The sequence below is a fragment of the Melospiza georgiana genome, chromosome 1 (assembly GCF_028018845.1).
Source record: "Melospiza georgiana isolate bMelGeo1 chromosome 1, bMelGeo1.pri, whole genome shotgun sequence".
Lineage (NCBI taxonomy): Eukaryota > Metazoa > Chordata > Aves > Passeriformes > Passerellidae > Melospiza > Melospiza georgiana.
The window spans coordinates 132,002,640-132,024,406 of NC_080430.1; the positions used below are offsets into that span (position 1 = coordinate 132,002,640).

At 37.7% G+C, this 21,767-nt stretch overlaps 1 protein-coding gene across 1 annotated transcript in view; it reads left to right on the forward strand.

Annotated features, from left to right (window-relative positions):
• The window catches only part of STK3 (serine/threonine kinase 3), a 127,603-nt gene that overhangs the window by 16,850 nt on the left and 88,986 nt on the right, over positions 1–21,767 (forward strand). The window contains exons 5-6 of the mRNA XM_058040779.1: positions 9,118–9,282; positions 9,703–9,870. Coding sequence (XP_057896762.1) covers positions 9,118–9,282; positions 9,703–9,870 — 333 coding nt within the window. The remainder of the gene's footprint in view (positions 1–9,117; positions 9,283–9,702; positions 9,871–21,767) is intronic.

The window sequence follows — 21,767 nt, forward strand, 5'->3', positions numbered from 1 at the left end:
CTGCCCTGTCAGTGCCCTGGCTGTTTCCATCTTGTTTCATGTCATCCACAAACCATAATGGGGTGTGTTCTTCCTCATTGTTGATCAAGATGCTGGGAGTATTCACCCTATGATCAGTTTCTGAGAACATTGCTTGGAGCTGGCTCTTGGTTACGTGTTGAACCACTGCTGAGCCTGGCAGTCCAGCTGGTTGTTCCTCTACATTTTTCTATGATTCCCCAGGTTTAGTTACAAACATGTATTGGAGGCTGCCAACAGCCTTGGTGAAGTCAGACAAAATGACATCCTCAGCTTTCTCTTTGCCCTCATAAGAAAGTGACCAGGTTCATTTAGCATTATTTCCTTCTGGTCAACTTAGGCTGTCTGTTCCCAGTCACTTTTTTATTGTTTGTGTGTCTAAAAACACAAACAAAATTAGCTTCTCTGTGGATTTACTCCGTAATATCTTAGAGGTCTGAGAATGAGCTGTTCAGCCTGCAGTTCCTCAGGTCCTTTTTTTTGCCTATTTTGAAGATGTTGAAAGGGACACCCTCATTGCTGTAATCTTTTAAAGTTGATAAGAGGTAGCCTTGAGTTGACATTAAGCAGCTCCTTGGCACCTTTGGATGTATCTTATCTGTTCTCGTGGACTTGTATTTGTCCAATTTACTAGAGTAATTCCTAACTTGTTCTATTTTGCTACTAGGCAGAGACAGATGAAAGTCAGAGAAACCCTGCTAAAGACTGATGCAAGGAATGTGTTTGGGAGATTTCTGCATAGCTTGTTAACAGACTGACAACTCAACTCCCCTTCCCTTCCCTTCCCTTCCCTTCCCTTCCCTTCCCTTCCCTTCCCTTCCCTTCCCTTCCCTTCCCTTCCCTTCCCTTCCCTTCCCTTCCCTTCCCTTCCCTTCCCTTCCCTTCCCTTCCCTTCCCTTCCCTTCCCTTCCCTTCCCTTCCCTTCCCTTCCCTTCCCTTCCCTTCCCTTCCCTTCCCTTCCCTTCCCTTCCCTTCCCTTCCCCTAATTTTCTTGCTGTCTTCTGTTTTGCTCTCCAAATTAAAATCCACCCTATTCTTGGCCTTTGAAATGCAGCTCTTTAAGATCCAGGCAGTGCTTCTTTAGTAATCTGTTTTTGTGCTTTGCATGCCTTATTTTCTGTACTTTAGTTCAGTTATGAGTTTTTAGTTTGTTCAAGATGGTCTCCTCCTGTATTTACTACTTACCTTGCTTGCCAGGAAAGACTGCTTTCATACTTCTAGGAGGTTGCATTTTATGCTCAGCCAGCTCTTTGTTGGCTTATAAGATTGTGCAAGGCCTCTCTTGGTGATGCTGTCAGACCCAGTGGGGATGGTATGAGCAGGTGTGTAGCTTGTGAGCCACGTGAGCTGTTAGCAGATGTGTTCCCTATGATGGTAAAGTTGGTTTTTAACAGTGGCATGTCAGGCGCTTCCTGGTAGAAAGGCATACAGTTGTATTGTTGTAGCAGACCTGTGTTAAGGGCTTCCAGTGCAGTTCTTGATCTTATTCTTGTCAGAAGAGGACTTTGCACAACCAAACTAACTACATTGGTGCTGTTCACAGCTCTGTGTAGACATGCCAAAGCATGTGCTACTGAATCATAGTTAAAATCTGCACTTAGTGCACTGCTAAAGAGGTTCTGTACTTTTCTGCTTTACTTCTAAGGTTGTGCTCAACATCTGGTTCAGTACTTCATAGATATCTTATAGGAAGCTGGGACTAGGTAATGAAGGGCTGAAGAGTCTGACTTTCATGTTCTGATCAGTACTTGATCTGCCTGTGTCTATGTATTAATGTTAGCTAATGTTAAGCATGAGTTTTCCTGTAATAGTTTTTCCTATGAGCCACTAGGTATGTTTTAGGTAATTTTATGCTGCTGCCAGGCTGTAGTAATTTTCAAGCTACACATAGAAGACTGATGTGTTAGCACTATCTTTAATAACCCAGTACAAAAATACAAAAATGCTAATTTAAAGAAAAGAGAAGATGAGGTCTCTTGCATATTATATCCATGAAATATTATTAAATTTATGTTACTGGGATTATGTAGTGAAAAACGAATCTTAAAAATACTAACACTGATCATCACCTGTACAGTGAATGTTTGTAGTTATATTTATTGCAGCATATTTTCTGTATGATTTTATGTGCAGCTTGGGTCTTATGGTAATGAGTTCTTACTCTGTCCATTACTGTAATATTGAGATGTCTCCTTGATAGTATAGGATTAAGTGAAGATTATCTGGCAGACTTAGACCAAACCTTTTTGTCCTAAGTAATGCCATGATTTGGCACTTTACTCCAAGCAGTGCCTGTGATTTTGTTTGAAGAGCACTGTATTTACTCATAGCATATACATCTGCTCAAAAAAGGGTCTAGTTGCCCTGAGGGAGGCTCAGGGAAAGCAATTTCAGGACAGTGTAGTTTGTAACAGGTAGTGGGAACTTCCTTCAGGCTAGAGCTGTAACAACTCTTTTTCTCTCTGAAGACTTCTGCCTACTTCCGAAGTGAGATGTCAAATACTACAAATGGGAATGGTATTGTGGGAACTGTCATCTCTTCTTCCCTGCTTGTTTGCGCTTCTCTCCTGAATCTCAGGTTTTTTCTTAGTCCAGCCTTGTCTTTTTGTAAATGAAGAATAGGAGAGGTGTGTGATGATGATAGGATGTGAAATGTTTGAACTTCATAGCTTCTGGTGGAAGAATGGCTCCTTTATTTGCCATGAGAGTGGACCTACCCAGTGTGTTCAACCTAATCAGAGTGTTTAGATGCAGTAATCTGATACTTCCTGGAAGCATCAGATTTAATGTGCATGTATTAGTGTAAAAAGAGCATCTGGGAATGGACTTAGTCAGTTAAAACAATTCAGCTGACCCGGACCCCTTTAGAGGGGCCTCAGGAAGGAGAATGTGTGCAAGAGAACCTGTGGATGAGTTGTCCCAACAGCTGCATGGATTAGGTGGTGTGTGATGGACTGGATGAACCCTCATTCTCCCTTGTGTGTGGCATCCATAGCCAGTTAGATATAAATATGTGAATTAGATGTCTGTTATAGTCTCCTAATAGATGTGGAACACTAGAATTTGCTGCTTTGCTCCACATTTTGATTTTTAAGTTTGTCCTCATGTCTAATGTATTTTATGTAGGCTGTAGAGTTGTTCACCTTTATCATTCACATTCTTTTTAATATATAATCTGCATGTGGTTTTGATGGTGAAGGATTAGAAGCTTTCCATGGCTGACTCTTATTTAGAGGGTAGCACCAACCTGTCAAAGGGACAGCATACAGGATTAGAACTAGCTTAAGATACCAAAGAGATGAATGTTCCACAAGGGTTTAAGTGAGGATCTTGATGTGAACAGAAATCAAAAGTTAAGCAGAAAGATTATGACTGTGAAATTATACCAAGGTGCAAGGTATAGAGCTGTGCTGATGGAAGAATGATGCTGTGCATGGAAAATCTCAGAATAAAATTAACCAACTTGTTTAGGATAAATACTGCCCATACAGATTGATCAGGAATAGAATAGTGTCAGAACCACACATCTAGATCAGGATAGCAGCATTGACTGCCACATAGTTTTATATTAATATGAAATAGTTTTGTTTCTTTTAAATGTTCTGTGTGGCGATTGTCAATGGCACTGCATGTATGTCAATATCAAACTGCTTCTAGAACTAGAGAAGGGTATTGAGTAGATGGCAAGCTGTGTGCTGTGCCAAAGCCTGTAATGGTCTGGTTCTATATTCAGCTGTTTATATGTTGAAAGTTGCTTGTAGGGACACAGACACTACAGTACCTAGACAGTGACTTTTAACCATGCTTATGAGGACAGATTCTGATTTAGAGTAAAGAAGGGAGGAGATATAATTAGGAAGCATTTTGATGTGGATTTTAAGAGTTTATTTGTAGTTTTGTGAATAAATGAATAGTTGTAGGAGCTTTGGATCTGTTTTTATGTACTTTGGTCCCTTGTTACTTCCAACAATTGGTAGGGCATAAAAGTGTCCTCCATTTATTTCCACAAATTCCATCAGGTTTGCATTAGTTTGTGTGTCAGCTAGTCTCTATGCTGTAAAGAAGAACTGTGTGTTATTTTTTATCAGGGTTAAAAAAAAAAAAAAAAAAAAAAAAAAAAAAAAAAAAATCACTACTTCCCCCCCTCTGGACACATTCTCATCCTTCACCCTCATTCTTCAGCTGTGGGCCCCAGAGCAGCACACAGAGCTCAAGGAGAGGCTGCACCAAGGCTGTCCAGCAGGGCAGTCACCTCTGTCACCAGCTGGGGATGCTGAGTTTGATGCAGAAAGGGGTTTGTCCTCTGGGCTGCCAGGGTGCATTGCTGACTCCTGCTGAGCCTGCTGCTGACCAGCACACACAGATCCCTTTCTGCAGTGCTGCTCTTGAGCCATTACTCCCCAATTTATGCTTGTCCCTGTGTTACCCATCCCAGGTGTAAAATCTGTCATTCAAACTTGCTCAGTTTGATCCTGTTCATCACTGCCCAGTGCTCCATTCTGTCCAAATCCCTCTGCAAGACTTTTCATTCAAACAGCGTCTCCCACTTTGGTATCCTCAGCAAATTTTACTAATGGTGCATTCAATTCCTGCATCAAGATTATCGATGAAAGTAGTGAACAAAATGAGCCCTAGAATTTGAGGGTACATCACTGGTGACAGGTCACCAGCCAGATGTAGCTCCATTCACTACAACCCTTTGAGCCCTGCCCTTCAGCCTCCAGCTCAGTGTCTATCTGCTCATCTTGCAGAAGGATGCCATGAGGTAAGTAAGCCTCACTTAACTAAAAACCAGTGGGTGGGTGACCTCATCATAGAAAGGTATCAAATTAAACAGGATTTCTCTCTGAGAACCCATGTTGACAGTGCCTGATGATCTCATTGTTCTTTCAAAGCCTTTCAGTAGTACCAAGTATGATGCTCTCCATCAGTTTTGTAGAAACGGAGATTAGACTAACATATACATAGATTCCTGGGTCTTCCCTCATGCCTTTTTTGTAAACTGGAATAACACTGCCTAGCTTTCAGTCGGCAGGGACCTCAGCCACTAATTTTCCAAGAACTAAAGCTAGTGATTTTACCTCCTTAGGAACATACACTTGCCGTTTGTTCAGACAGATAACTAACTTACTTTTTCTTTAGTAGTGATATATTTTGGAATTTGTTTATTTTGGGATTATATTCAAACTTTAAATATAGACAAGTCAGCTAAAGCAAACCACCCATGATTTATTCAAATTGGTGTAAAATGCACCTAATTTTGTTGTATGGAGTTGTAAATTGTACTAATACAGAATCATTGAATGGTTGATGTTAGAATGGACCTCTGGAGGTCAGCTGGCCCAACCAGCCTGTTAAAGGCCATCTGGAGTTGGCTGCCCAGGGCCATTTCTGCATGGTTTTCAGGGAGGGAGACTCCACAACTTCCCTGGGTAACGTGTTCCAGTGCTTAGTCACACTCACAGTAAAAAGTTTCCTGCTGTTTAGAGGGAACCTCCTGTGTTTGAGAGTGTGTCCATTGCCTCTGTTCCTGTCACTGGGCACCAGTGAAAAGAGCCTGACTTCATCCTCTTTGCACCTTCCCTTCAGTTATTCCCATACATTTAAAAAATTCCCCATGAGCTTGATCTTCTCCAGGCTGAATGGTCCCAGTCTCAGTCTCTCCTCCTGGGAGAGATGCTCCAGTCCCTTGATCATCTTTGTGGCCCTTTGTGAACTCTCTCTGGTGTGTCCACGTCTCTCATACTGAGGAGCCCAGAAGTGGACCCAACACTCCAGGTGTGGTGTCAGCAGTGTGGGGCAAAAGGGAAGGATCACTCACCTTCCTGCACCTCCTGGCAACGTTATCTCATGCAGCCCAGGATACCATTTGCTTTTTGGCAGCCAGTGTACAGAATACTTAAATACTATTAGTGTGTGCAAAAACCTCTGCACAAGATGGTTGTGGTCTACAGAACAACATAATGGAACTTTTAAAGCAATATTCAGTGTATCCAGTAAGGGAGGAAATTATGTACTGCATTTAACTGTGCAATATAGCCCAGATGTAATACTGCATAGTTAAATAGTGTTTCTGGATTTAGAAGTATACATGCGGAGAACTTTGTAATTTATGTGCTTTCACTGTTATCCATAGATGGTATAAGTTCTGCAAAAAGTTTAAATGGCACAAAAATAATGAAATTAATGATTTTGAAATCTTTTTTTAGATACTTTTTTTTTTGATGATTGCATGGTAATGTTCAATATGGCAGTGCATTATTTTCTGAAAAGGTAATTTTGTCTAGGGAAGCTTGAGTGTACTTTCTTTGCTTCTTGTGTAAGGCTCGAAATTCATTGCATCCTTCTAAATAATATTAGGTATTAAAGCCAAACATTTTGTCTAAGTATTATTGTGTACATACTTGGCCATGTTCAGCAACAGTATAAGCAGGAGTGATTTTAGTGATTGCATCATGTTATATAGATGATGATTATATGAAGCACAAGTGGATAAATCTAGGATGTCTGGAGCTGGAATTGATGTGTCTTGGAACATCATAAATCTGTTTTTCATTCTTTTTTCCTGTGCTTTCCTGTTACTGCTGTTTGTGATAACCATGACTTGTGCTCTCTGCCTATTTCTTAGAGGTGATATTCACTTCTCTGGGCTTTCTTGACCACTTTTGTATTTGGATGTGTAAATACTTTGTTCTTCTGTAATATTTAGCCATGGTAGAGCTTTACTTTGCTGAGGGTCCCCAGATAGTGCATCAGGTTGCAGTACTCCAGGATTCTCTTTTGGTTTGCTGGATTCTCACTCCATAGCTTATTTGCCAGCTTTTGGTTCCAGTCTTCTGTTAGCCTTTCATTTTGAGAGCTGGACTTTGTCATGCAGCTACAAAACCACTTCTGCATCTAGAGCTGATGATCCAAAGATCTTTATGTGGTTGATTTTTCAAGAACTAAAGCTAGGTGTTTACCTCCTTAGAAGTGCAACATACGGAAGAGCGATCTCTGCTGTGTCCTCTAAGTATTTTTAATAATACCTGATTCTAGATGAAAGTGGGAGGGAAGCTGTATGCTTATCTTGCCATACATTTGTCAGTGCTCAGGGTCATTTTCTGTTGCATGTTCTGCTGCATGGAAGGCTTTGGAGGTTCAGGACATTGTATTGTTTCTGAAATTGGGTGGATTTGGTAAAGTTTGGGCAGCAAGTGTTACACTCAGCATGTCTTAAACCATTCATGGTACAGTGTTTAATAGCCAGGGTTTAAATTGCCTGAAGTGTGAGTGTGCAGATAATCACAGTTTTAGTGATTCACCATAGAATTTTTAGCTCACATAATGAAGATTGTCTCTTTCTCCGAATATCTTTCTGACCATACTTAAGTTTATCTTACAGTTGATTTGAAGTCCCTTCTTGCTTGACTCCAGATCAGGTAGAGGGTTTTACTCCCATGGCACAATGCCAGGAAAGTTGGGTTGTTTGAACTGTGTGTAACAGGGTTTTCAGTTCTTCTGGCATGCAGTCCTTTGAAGCAGCATAGCAGTCAGCATAAAGTAGCACAAGTGAAGGCTTTGAGCCGTGTGCTGCTGAATAGAAACAGTGAAAGATCTCAGAGATAAATGGTGGGCAAGGAATGCATAATGCACAGCAGAGGCGGTAAGTGCTTGGCTTGGAGCTAATACACCACCATCAATTTCATCCTCTGCTAGCATAGGAAAAGATTTATAAAAGTCTCTGGAACTCTTGGGGTATGTCAACACATGCACTTTTTTGAAAGCAATGCCAATTTGAGCAGCAGCTACTTTGCTTTGTCCTTCTTTACTATGCCATGATTTGAATCCAGGAACCGTTTTGTTGGAAAAATAATTTAGCAGACAGGTTTGTTTTCAACTAGGATCTGTCTGTTATAGTTGTTCAGTGGAAGGAGGGCTGAGATACTGTGAATTACTGCTGTAGGTTGCAGGGAAAGGAGGGACTGGAGCTTGGGACTGCTGTTTAAATAAATGTGCAACTATGCCCTTGGGCTCCACACCTAGGTTTTGTGAGACTGGATAGAAGGTGCAACGGGAAGTGGCTCTGTTTATTAAGTAATTAAAACTTGTGAGCAGCTCAGGTGCAGATAATCTTGCTGACTAATATTTTTTTTTCCTTTTTGTTCTTTCATTCTTTTGGCTTAGAGTGATCACGAGTGGGTTTTTTGTTTCTTATGGGCTTTTGGTGGTGGTTGCTTTTTGGAGGGAGGTGTGGATGTCTACCAACACTTTCAGAACTGAAACTGGAAGGAATTGCTAGTGCTTAATTTATTTTCTGTGTAGGCTTGGAAAAGTAGAGGAAAGAGGGAAAAAATGCAACCCCGAACTGCAGCCAAATCAGAGCCAGTTTCTTGCATTTCTGAGGATGTGTGAAGTTCATTTTAGTTCTTCTATTGAAGCATCAGTGTACTGTAATTAATTGGCATTTCAGTTGTATGGATAATTTCTTTGTATTTCCTTGAGCAGTTGCATCACATGGAATGAGTTATATGTGCATGTTTGTGCTTTTATTTGAGGACAAATGTTGATGAAGAAGTGTTCTCAAGGGGGTCTGATACCTGAAAAAGAGACTTGCTGTTTCTCTGATAATGCTCGTTCAGGAGCTTATGTGTTCCTATTTTGTTGATCTAAAGTGATGAAAATAAACAACTGCTAGCTGATGACTTACTCAAGAGTTGGTGTTATTTATGAAGTAATAAAACAAAATATGTCTCAGTTTTTTTCACTTTGTTGTGTTTTCTGTCATAATGAAATGTCTGTCATCTTTTTGCCAGTTGACTTGCAATTTATTGTAGCATTTGTGATGGCATGTGACTCTGCTCTATATAAGAGTTAAGAGAAGCATTTTGGCCTGCTAAGTCTACACAACACCTTTTTTCTCTATAGTTGGCATTTAATAATTTATTTTTTATTCAGATTTTTTTTTAGCTTTAAAATGGAAGTTTTTCTGGTCTGCTAAAAAAAAAAGTCAAGCATTGTGCTCCTTACAATAATCACTATGAAATGATCATGATTTAAATAAGTCAAATATATGGACCTTTTGTGTATACTTGAAAGTGGTTTTATGTTTTCTTACAGCTAACAGAAGATGAAATTGCAACTATTTTGAAATCTACTCTTAAAGGACTTGAATATTTGCACTTTATGAGAAAAATACATAGAGATATAAAAGCTGGAAACATCCTTCTTAACACTGAGGGACATGCAAAATTAGCTGATTTTGGTGTGGCTGGCCAGTTAACAGTAAGTAACTGTGGGAAGATAATTTTAAGATACTATAGTGCTCCCAACCTTGTTCTTTCACCTTTGTCCTCTGCCTTGAATTTTGTGTCTGGGCACTATCACTGCCACTAGTGTTAGTGGCAGAACTAACATACTTTATCGTGGTGAGTATTTAACGTGCTGCAGGGCTATTTGGTTTTTAGCTGTTTGTTTTTATAGCCCAGTGCATCAAGTGCCTGATGATCTTTTAAATTTTAGTATGAGGTTTATTGTCACCTCTTTGGCCTGTGTAGGCTGATGGGCTGAATCTGTTTGGTCTTAATTGGAAGTCACTACCATTTGACCTTTGGATGGATAATTTAACTTTAAATATAGAATTGATATAAAAATAATCTGAAAATAGGCATCCCTGGTTTAATGTCATAACTAATATAATTACAGGATACAATGGCAAAACGTAATACTGTTATAGGAACTCCGTTTTGGATGGCTCCTGAAGTCATACAAGAGATTGGCTATAACTGTGTGGCAGATATCTGGTCCCTTGGTATAACTTCAATAGAAATGGCTGAAGGAAAGCCTCCATATGCTGATATTCACCCAATGAGGGTAAGTCTGTTGGTGGCATTTTTAATTTTTGTATTAAAAAAAAACAGCTCTCAAACCCACAAAACATTCAAAACCCCCTAATACTGGAATCATAAAGCTGTATGTTTATGAAGAGAGATTTTAATACTAACAATTTTTACTTTCTATATTGCTTCCTCTTGACTCCAGTTTCTCTGTGTTTTAACACATTTCTGTAAGGTTTTTTTCTGTATCTCCACTTGAGATGGAGCAGGATGCTCTTAATTGGCTTTGGGGTAATATATAGAATCTGTTTCATACTGCACTTGGAGATTTACATCACCAAGACTCAGTCTGCTTTTGAAATGCAGTTTTGAAGTAAAGATGACCTAAAGAAGAATTCAGAACTGTCCTATGGGAGTAGTGCTAATATTATTATTCTTAGTTACACCTGACAGCTTTTATTTATTAGTGACTAAGGTCTCTTAATGAATGAGTTTACTTTTTGCAGAATAAAATGTAAACAGAAGTAGTTGCTTTATGAGGAGTAGCAGTTACAAAGGAATTACTTGGAGAAGCTAATGGGGATCAATGTTTATTTAGGGATAACTTGACGCTGTTAGTTGTGCTGCTGTTACAATGCTGCTTTTGTAATAAGCTATAGAACAGCTATGCTGATTGCACTGATGCTCCATTCTTAAATTGTTTAAAGCCCATTTTGAATTAAGAAGGCACTTTATGTTGCTTAAAGCATACCATTCTCCAGAAAAATCTTAGAAATTTTGCTGCAAAATTGTAATGCGTATTAAATTATTTTATTCAGTTTTCTTTTGCTGGTGACTCATGTATCAGAATCTTAACAGAAAGAAATCACCACTACAGAAAGAGAAGGTACTGTTCATATACAATTACTGTAAGGTGATGCACATCTGAATTCAAGCGTATTTAGTGCTATTTTTGTTTGTGGAGTTCTTGATTTTTGGTTGTGTGTGCTCTTTGGAGGAGAGATGTTTCCTGAAATTTCTGTTAAAGCTAGTGAGTGATTTTCATTTAGAAACATTACATAATTTTGGAAGCAAAGTTTAGTAGTTTTCCTGCAGCATATTTTTCTTCCATGTAATTAACTGTTTTAAAATTACAATTCAAACTAAAAATACTCAAGTGAAAGCTGAAAACAAAATAAGTATCTCTGAAGCTGGATTTTGATGGGAATTTAAGGTGAAATAACCTGTAAAAATATTTTGAAGAATGATTGATTACAAATTACATGATCAACACTTGATCATGTTGGGATTTTTGGTTATACTTCTAACAAAAACTCCTTAATTACATCTGAGTAACATCACTGTATGTAGTTGCACCAGGTGTTGAAAGGTGAGGACTGCATTATCAGAGAGGATTTTTATGTGCGTGACAATAGCTGCTTATAAATCAAAGGTCATTGTGTTTGAATGCTTGTGGATCTGTTTAATTCTTGCAATCAAGTGAATGCTATCAAAGGCCAATGTAATGTAACACAATTCTGGATTACATACAGCATGTGTTCTTGTTAATGAATTACATTTAAATTACGTTATGGTTTTTAAGGGCTTGTATGTAGTCAGTACTCTTTCGTATATTTGATACCTTCAGTTTTTCTTAATTTTTATTAGTGAGTTGTTACAGTGGTTAACAAGAAATACACAGATTTAAGTTGCAATAGTTTTTCTGGTGTCATATGATACAGCTTCACAGGACTTTTGGCCATATGTAGACGCTTTGTTTTAGTTATGATACAGAATTGATACAGGCAAGCATGAAAGCTTGGGCAAATTTTCATTGCTTTTCCTAGATGTTGCTGGAGTTCTGTGGTATTTATGTAAGGCACAATTTTGTTGCCTGGGAACGTATAGTGAAATTACCATGCACACTATTTTGCTGTAGGCTGGTTGGCACTGCCACAAAGTTTATGCACTGCCAGTATGCCATTTCCTTGTCAACCTCATTTACAGTTTAATAGAAATATTACATGACTTCTTTAAACAAGTGTTTTGGCAGAGAGGAAATAGCAGATTCCATGCAAACAAGCATAGCTTCCTCTGCTTAACCACACTCTGACTTCTCCAAAGATTTGTACTAGTTTCAGATGGGAAAGAAGTAGTGGGGGGTGCAAAATGGAATTTCAGGTTGGAGGGGGAAGAAGCAGCAGGTTTCTTCTGGTTAAGTATTTCTGTCATAGTGTATTTGGCTGTAAGTGTCATCCAGGCTATTTCACACAGAATCACAAGATTGGAAGAGACCTTCAAGATCATCAAGTCCTACCCAAGCCCTAACACCTGAGCTGAACAATGGCACTGAGTGCCACATCCAGTCTTTCTTTAAACACATCCAGGGATGGTGACTCCACCACCTCCCTGGGCTGGCTATTCCAGTAGTTTGTCACTCTTTCTGTAAAAAACATTTTCCTACTATCCAACCTCTATTTCCCTTGGCACAGCTTAAGATTTATTTCACTTCTTCCTGCTGCAAACTTGAGTTCAACAGGAGCTGTAGTTGTCACACTTGGTTTGAGGCTCAAAGGTCAAGAGCAATTGCCAGCTCAGTAGTTTTAATGCTTTATTCACCTAAGAATTATGGACTGTCTCAATACTCGATGTCAGAGTCCTTTTCTGCTTTTGCTAATGATGAAAAGTGAAACCTCTGTGTATTTTCTATGTTATTTTTAAAAGAAGGAGTATTTTCAGGTAGTTGTAATGGAGAGAGAAATAGAGATGTCCTCAAGGTTGCCCTAAAACAGGGTGATACAGCTGCTAGAAATAGCAAGGAATTTACTGATTAAAAAAAATCATTCAAACCTAAATAATTTAACCCATCTAGCAGGACTAAAAGCGTGTTGATTGCAGCAGACTGTGCAGCACCCAGGGTTAATGTGGCTAAAAGTGTCTGCATCTGCATTTGGTTGCTCTGCTGTGATGAGCAGTTAGCAATTTATAGTGGAGCTAATTAAAGGGGACTTCATTGTGGTTCTAGGTCAAGACTCAGTCTCTTCCTCTGAAACTGCAGTGATGTTTTAACAGCTGAATTCCCTTGTCCCCATTGACTGCAGCATATGTGCTGTCCTGTAGTGATACAATATGTATGTCCTACCCCAGACAAAACTTAATTTGAACCATTAACTGTTTTGTTCAGTCACTCCTCTGCATGTGATATCTGTCCTTAGTATTTCTAAGTTTGTTATTTTTAATCTGTGACGAGAGCACAGAGAATGGGCTGTTTTAGTGTAAGAGTTGTGATTTTGCTCTTTTTCTAAAAACTGTTAACATGCTTGTGAAATATCCTCTGTCTTTGCTAAAAAAACCACGATCTCAAATTGTCATGTAAGAATTTTTTTGGTGGAACATCCTTTAAGCTGCATGATTTTCATATGATCCTTCTGCTGATCGTATTTGGCTTTAATAACACTTTGCCATAAAGCTAGTCTTTCAAGTTAAGCATGGCTCTTTTTGAGGTCCTTCTCTAGGCCACCATTACTAAAATTTTTCTTAATATTCATGCAGTGATGTGATCAGTTATTCCTGCAAGGCTGAGATTTTTATGATCAATTTAAGTGTGGGCTGCTGCTGTTAGAGACATCCTGTCCATAGCCAGTTCCTGACCTTTCTGTTAAGCAAACACTGACATTATTGTGGCCTCACATGGTGTTGGATAAAGCAGCTGATGTTCTGAAAAGTTGATGTGATAGAAACCTCCTAGAACTGGGCCAGAGAAGTTGTAGGAGCGTGTAGTGGGCAGAGGAAATGGGCTGAGGGGAGTTGCTGCTTTTCAGCCTTTTAGACCAACTGTAAAATGGCAACGTGTGTGTTTTATAAAATTTCCTCCTCTTTGCAAGGTGAACAGTTACTGACAGGTTGGTGTGCTTCAAATAAATGCTGGTAGCTCTCTTACGAAAGACAAGGAAACAAAAAGACTAAAAAAGCCCAAGCGCTTTTCTTTCATGCTTATCAGGCAGCTGCAGTAATTCACATTGTTGTGGCATGGAAGAAGCTGGTGCTAGATTTGTTTTTCAACACTTCACAGTATTGGTCTTTGTTTCTTTACGGTGAAGCTTGTTGGAAATGGACATGTGGGCATCACATGTTCTGCAGTGAATTGGAGGAAGCCAATTTGAACTGCTTCCATTTGCCTTAAGTTCAATCATGATATTTATTTTTCCATGGCACTTACCCAGATTATCCATGCCTCCTGCTTAGCCTGTGTCATTTCCACCCTGGACTAATCTGTTTGTAATAACCTTTTATTCCTGATGTATCTTATAACAAACTACAATTTCCCGTTTTTTTATTCTTGACATATTGCATTAAAACTGGAGATTGAATTGAGAATTATTGCTCTGTAGGGCTCTAAGAAAAAAGAGGTGTCATGTGGAGCATGGCAGTCAAATTGGGACCAATTTTTTCAGCCATTAGGAAGACACTTTTCTATATGCCTTTTGTGCCAGAAATTGAGGAAAGGGAAAAAAACCCCCAACTTCTGTCTTTCTGTACAGTCACTCTTGCATTTCTTCTCTCCAACATGTGGTGTTATCTCATTTCTGTTATTTTCTTTAGGAGTTCACCTATCTTATCTCACCATTACTGCTTTTAAATTAAACTAGGTTTGTAAAACTATATGGTTTTCTTATTTTAGTGCTTTTGCTTATCTTTGCAAAAGACTTTGAATTAACTTCTAAAAGTCCTTTACCTTTTAAGAACTTTCTATGAGACGCTGTTAATTTGTAACTTGATGTCTTCTTGCCTGCTGTGTCAAGATAGAGTGAGCTAATATTTAAAGAGTTTAAAATATGGATATTTGATTGTACATTACTGTTCATTATTTTACTACTCTTCACAATCTTGTGGAAGAATGACAGTGAGCTGTGCTGTTTTAAGGTGCAAGTAACATGTGTTTGCTGTGGGGACCCCAAGGCACTGATGTGATAGGGCTGTGACAGTAGAGAAATTGGAGGAGCATGTGTTCTGTTTTCAAAGAGCTCTTGTAAGACCTTTGACCCTCTCTAGGCTTTAAATGGAATTTTTGTATTTACTTTATACAGATCTAAATGCAGGCAGTGGGTGCAGAGGGGTGGTATTCCTGCCTGTTTCCATGCATTTCCAACATCCATTTCTGCTGGAATGAGTGTTTAGGTGGTCACATGATAAGCTGGATCAGAAAACTAACCAAGTAACAAGAAGTAGCTTTCAATGATATTGTTAACAGGGTACTCCAAGTGGGGACAAAAATGTGTGGGTGGTACTGATAGAAGAAATAGGTCATCTATTTTTGGGCATCAGCCAAGTTGATTTAGGTAGTTGCAAAACCAGAGTCTCAGCTGGCCATCTGTAAATTTATTATGATTAAAACTTAGTAATTATTAAAGGAAACTGCAGAGCTTGTCTGAAGTTGACCCTTAAAGATGCTTGTCCTAAGGGACAAACTGGCATTTTTGTAGCTGTCCTAATTGTCCTTTGAGGCTTTTTCTGGTTGGGCATATTGATAAAATTAGACAGAATTCTGGACCTTTCATGGCTGTGTGTTCCCCCACAAAGCCTTCCTCCTTCTCCACCGCATTTCTGTTCTTCCATCTTTAAATGCTATTGCTGTCATACAGCAGAACTTCTTGGAGGGAAACTTCCATTTGCATGCAGCTGAAGTCAAGTTTTGATTCATAATATATTTGCCTCTGGTACTGTTTGTAGCCAAAATTTCAAATAGGTGTTACAACTTTATAAAGGAAAAAAACCCATTAGCATTGTTTACACCAGACTGTATTTGTCTAACAGAAGATAAAGTACATTCTCTGTACTGACTGAGGAAAAAAACTGGTTTTAAAGGAATTGCTTTCCACATTAATCACCATGAGAAATACAAGTCCATATTCTAATGGCATATGGAACATTTTTTCCTGGAGTGTATAGCAGTAGTGGTAGTATGTGGTTCAGATCAGTTGCAGCTCTGCTAATACCAGTGTTGATCTGTATCTTTGGTAGTTTTCATTTTTTGTTCAACAACTTTTCAGGACTGAACTCTAAGGAAGTGTGACATACTTAAGAGTTCTTAACAAAGGAAAGTGTTACATTTTAATTAAATATGCTGCTAATTCAAATTAGTAAACAACCTGTCCACCTGCTCTGATCAAAATATGAATAATTGCTGTGCAGGAATTGTTGTATGAATCAAAAACCAAAACAGACGAGGCAATACATTAAAAAGAAAGGTGCTAAATGCTTTTTTATTAAAGATTTATTTTATTTGTCAAAATAAGTGTATTCACTTAATTTACTTGTCAAAATAAATGTATTTACTTATTTATTTTAAATGAATGGGCAATGTTTATAGTGTGTGAACAGACCTTTTTGCCTGAACTGCTGATGGTGTGGTAAGTAAAGGCTGAGGTGCAGACCAGGTCCTAATGCCCTCTGCATGATTTGACTCCTTTCAACTCATCTGGAATAAGATGATAAATGTTGGGCAAATTAAAATGAGTGGTTGTGTACATTTGAACTTGCATATCTGTGCATGTTTTCCATTTTTTTGTGAGCAAATACCTGAGGTGCTACCTAAATGAAATATTTGCATAGAGTTTGCTAGAATCTTAATATCCAGATAATAGATCTACTGATCACCAGGAGAATTGCTATAATTGTAACAACAATTGGACTTGATAACTTATTTCATCAGCTATTATTCTTTAATTAGGTGCATGCATGTTTTTGATGGGTTGTTGTATGTACCTTAATGTGAGGAGATTGATTTCCAAATTTTCTGGAATACAATTAAGGCAACCATTAACTATTACAGTAATGACATTTTTACTAGATAGAAAGAAGAGTTTTTAGGTACTTTTTTCAGCTTGACATTACCTTTCATTGTAATTGACTTATTTTTAGTCGTGAATTGAAAACGAAATAAAGGGCAAGTTGTGGTCCCACAGAAAAAAATAATTTTCTGTCAAAGTTTCACTTGTGGTTCTTGGGCAAGCTGATCATGGAGCTGCAGAGATCCTACTCTGTAGATTTTTTCTTTTTAATTTCAAAGTGTGTATGGGTCTCCAAACTCAAAGTACGATTTATGATTTTAGTTAAAATATGTTTGGTGTTCACTCATATATGGAAGGTGATTTCAAGTACTTTCTTCCTTAAGCTCTTATTTTTCGTGGAAATGCTGGTCATACATACAGGCATAGTACCCTTTGAACATAACTTCTTCTTTAGTGTGTAATGCCTGCAGGATTAATGCAGGCAGTGAATTTCCAAAGGATTTAATTTGCTTATTTGTTTGTGATCTGCCCTCCTATGGACTTGCTGTAGAGGTGAAGGGGAAAAATTCTTATGAGTGAGGAAGTCAACCCAGGGAAGAGCTCTAGGGGTATAGTCTAGTTTCTTGTGGTACAGAATTACAATTTCTTTCAGTTTTTCAGTGTGCCTAGCATAGAATTTTAATGAAAATTCCTATGGCATGGCTTAGTCAAAATATATAAATGGACTGCAAAGAAGTGGTGTGTGAATTCTCCTCAGACAATGAAGACAGGTTTAGAAGCATCTGGTTGCAAAACACATGAAATATAACATATGATATTTTATTTATTTCCTTAAATTGCAATCAACAGTTCATTGCTTGACTTTACCACACTCAGTGATGAGTATTTAGCCTCCTAGGAAATGATGAGCCAGCATGGCAGCATCCAGTTTCCAAGACTGGACAGCTTGCTATGCAAAGGGATTGTGGTTTTAACATCAGCCCATTTCATGTGAAAGAAAGATTTGTAATACTACTATGAAAGCAAGATAGGAAAAAATACCATTTGTTCTCTGGCAAAACTTCAAAGATAGTAAAAATTTTCTTTCTAATAGGCCGAGAACTTTTCAAAGAGATTCTGCCATATGGCTTCCCAAACAAAGGATTGACAGATCTCTCTGGTTTATTGAACTCTTTAATGGTATGACATTAGCATTGATTTGCAGTGAAAACACTAGATTACTTGAGGTGTGCTCAGTGATTAAACTGGAGGATGATAGCATCCTATTCCTGTTCACATTAAAGCTTTTCAAATAGTCTACAATCTGATGTGTGTAATTGTTGTTTTCCTGCCTTTTTTATTTACCCTCCTTTTTTCTTGCATCTCTCTATCTTGCTTTTTTTTCAGTGAGGAGATGGTTTAAAAGTTCATGTAACAAATCTATATAAATAAAGTGCAATTAAACTATATAAACTGCAAGTTTATATAGTGCAATTAAACTATATAATTAAAGTGCAATATAAATAAAGTGCAATTAAAGAGTAGTTGCAGAATCTAGCATACATGTTTGATTGTGGCTTAGAGAATGAGTTGTCACTTCTTCACATCACCAGAATTTTCTTTATGTCACTAGAATTTTTTGAAGTAGAATTAATGTTTATTACTGTTAAAAGTATAAATTCCTTACATTTTAAAATTATGTCGCATTTGCTGGTGCATATGTGCAAAAAGGAAATGTAAATCTGTCATGTGTAATAAAGTAGCAGAAGCAGAGAATATTTGAAATTTGTACTGGAACTGGAGTTTAACTTGAATTAAATGGAAAACATTTATTGCGTGCTTCTAAATGAGGATTTAATTAAAATTAAATTCATGCATCTTTTTAGACTTTCCCCTGAATAGGAAATTTGAGACATGCTTCAGTTGATGGTTGGTTTTCTCTGACTTTGATTAATCACTTTCAAAGTAAGTGGAGGATCAGTACAGTAATTTCATAATTACACACAAGTGAGTTAACTTGAAACTTTTAACTAAAATAACTGTAAAGGGAGTTTGATCTTGGTTAGTTTCATGTAATGCTGTGCATCTTCTGTGAGTGATTCAGATTCTTAGTAATGCTAATCTGACAGAAGGACCCATACCATGATGCTACCTGTTTATTTACAAGGTGCTTCGGTGGTAAATGTTGGACCTGGAAAAATTATTTTTCAAAGATATTGGAACAATAAACAGAGGTTGAATGAAGCCATGAAATGAATGAAAATATGCTTTATGACTTGAGTGAGCACTGGCTCAAGCCCTGTGCCTGTAAGCATTGTTAAAGGTTGTTTGATAGAGCCGTTAATGAGGGCAAAGCCCGGAATGCGTTCGGCAGATGTAGCATGGCACAGGATAACAGCGCCCACTGTGCCTGAGCTGGCTGCTTTCTCCTGGGCAAATGTTAACAGCAAACAAGCAGACAACCTTCTACCAAAAGGCTTATTCAGAAGTTTTTGAATTGCTATAGATTGCTCATTTGTGATGTTAGTAATATTGTAAACATAGATCAGAGTGCAAAGCAAAATTAGTTTGCAACTTGAAGATCTCAAGAAAATTTTATTTGGAATAGGCAATCATCAAGAGTCATTAGATCTAAAATGACAATTTTAACATAACAAGGCTTTTCTATTAATGAGCTTTACAGCCATTGTTATTAAAAAAAAACAAAACCAACAACTTTCCATCATTTGTACATGTAATTGTATGCTGAATTTATTAAGTTTCTGTTTAACCTGCACTGTGGGTGTGGAAAATAGTTCAGCAAGTGTTTATGCACAGATTTAGGAGAAGTAATTTTATTAGCAGTTCTGTAATATCTTCCAGGATATTGTCAAGTATACCACTTTTAAGTCAAGAGCTATACATATTAGCTAGAAATATACTTCCATTTCTTTTTACTATTATCTTTCAAGTTCTAAGGTTAGCACTAAATATACAAGGTTAATTTTTATGCAGTCTGGCAATTAGCTTCCTTAAAGAGGAGGGAATCTGTACATTGCTTTTAATTGAATTGTCTGTTTGAATTTTTTGTATAGAACCTAATGTCTTTTTAAGCCAATAAAGAACTCGGTAAACAATTTTAAGACATTCTTGGAAACTTGAATTAATGTTTATTTATTGAAGTGAATTGTATGTTCACTTTTTTAAGAATATGTGTTCTGTCAGTATAGCTAGTTGACCTAGAGGAAGTGCTTTAGAGACTTAACTGCTGTATTGTCAATTCCTGAGCTCATTATTACAAGTTTTAAAAGCAGAAGTGTATTTACTTGGATTTTAGTTAAAGTGATATTTGATTTTTTTTTTTTTAATGTGGGGAAAACCGCAATCAAATTAGGAGGAAAATATTAAGCTTCTGTTGCTACTTACCAGAAGATTTTTATATGCTTTGAGCCTATACCAGTTGTTTACTTCATAAAGAATCTAAAAAATTGCTTAGATTGGGAGGTGGTTAAAATTTGGAATGAAGAAAGCTTATTAAGACTGCATGTACCCTGTTTCTGTCATGGTATTATATTGCCTTAAAATGTACACTAGGTGATTTTTAAAGAGGATGATGCATATTTAATGAAGAAATGTATTTATTTAAAAGGAAGGGTTGCCAATCAGTCTAAATTTGCTTCAGTTAAAACTTGATGGTCTAAAGACAACTTATAATCCTTTTCTTGTTGTAAAGTATTGTCAAATTTGTAGTAGTATCAGTTAAGTTTATGGAAACTTTGTTTTTAGGTGGTTTAAAATAGAAATAAATCTTTAATTTGTATTTGATGGCACCTGTTTTCATTTTGTTTCCCTGGCAACACCAGTGGTATCAAAAATTGCCTGTAGACCACCCTGGTTTTAGAGAAGAATGAAATCAGCCTGGCTCAGCCTTTGATTTTACTTACTAAGTACTTAGACAAAGCTTTAATACACAGTCAGTACTTTACAAACTAACTCAAATGATTTGAGTATACAACTTGTGATTTTGTTTTTTAATTCGAATTTTCTGTACTAATGCCAGTTTTTATTGTTCTGCTGTTTTTAAAATGCACTGAGATACAGGAAGTATTTTTGATACACTGTCTCAAGAAGTGTGTTTGAAAGCTGTAATAACTACCTGCAGAAAAGTAGAGTAAAAATTCATAGTTTTTAGATAACACAATCTGTCTGCTTTTAAAGCTGTGTAGATCCAAGATTTTCTTCCAGATGTAAGTTGTCAATATTTGCATTCCCACAGGAAACAAAAGCAACATGAGTGTTACCTCCAGATTCTGTTTTTGTCTGTGCTTCTTTACTATGTCTGAGAATTCACCTTATGAAAATTACATACGTGGTGTTCCAAATGCCACAAATCTTAATACATTATCAGTTTGTGTTTCAGAAACACAAACATGGACATAATTCTTCCAAACACTGCTAATCATTACCTACTTGCCTAAAAAACTCTACTGATAGAAGCCTCATCTGCTGTGAGGAGCTCCTCCTCTGAGCTCCATGCTATACTGTTAACAAATGAGGAAAAAGTTGGTGTTCTGGTAGAGCACTTTGGATTTTTAGTAATGGTTACAGGAACACTGGACAGTCTGAGAAGTTTAAGGTGTCTTACATTTTCCATTCTCCCCCAGAAACTTAGAATAATTTTGGAAGATAGTGAAGTAATCTGTTCCCAGAAAAGAGAGTACCTCTGATGGAGTTGATGGGTACCTGTGGTGCAGTACTTCCCAGTGTCTTGCTGCTGGGACTGGAGGCATTAGAGATGGCAGCCCAGTGTTTTCTCTGCTGCTGCTCCTTTCCTCATGCTATGAAAACGTAAAACAGGTAGCATCAGCCAGCACAAGATTTGTTGGCGAACTGACATGCATGTGTTTAAACAGTCATCTGTTTCAAGTGGGATGTTCCTTAAGAAATGTAATAGTCATGAACTCTAACCTGGGACAGAGGGCACTTCTACGCTGGGCAGGTACGTCCAGACACAAGTGAACTTTGCCTGTACTGTCCCCCTTTCAGTTTGCTCCAGGAGTGTCTCTGGAGCAACTATGTGCATACTGTAAATGTCTTGCTTTTTTGTTTGTTTCTCTGAATAATATGACTAATTTGTGCAAGCTGTGTTTTTTGATGTTTAGAAGTAGCTAGCATTTGATTCTTGTGGTGAAAATGAGCATATGCA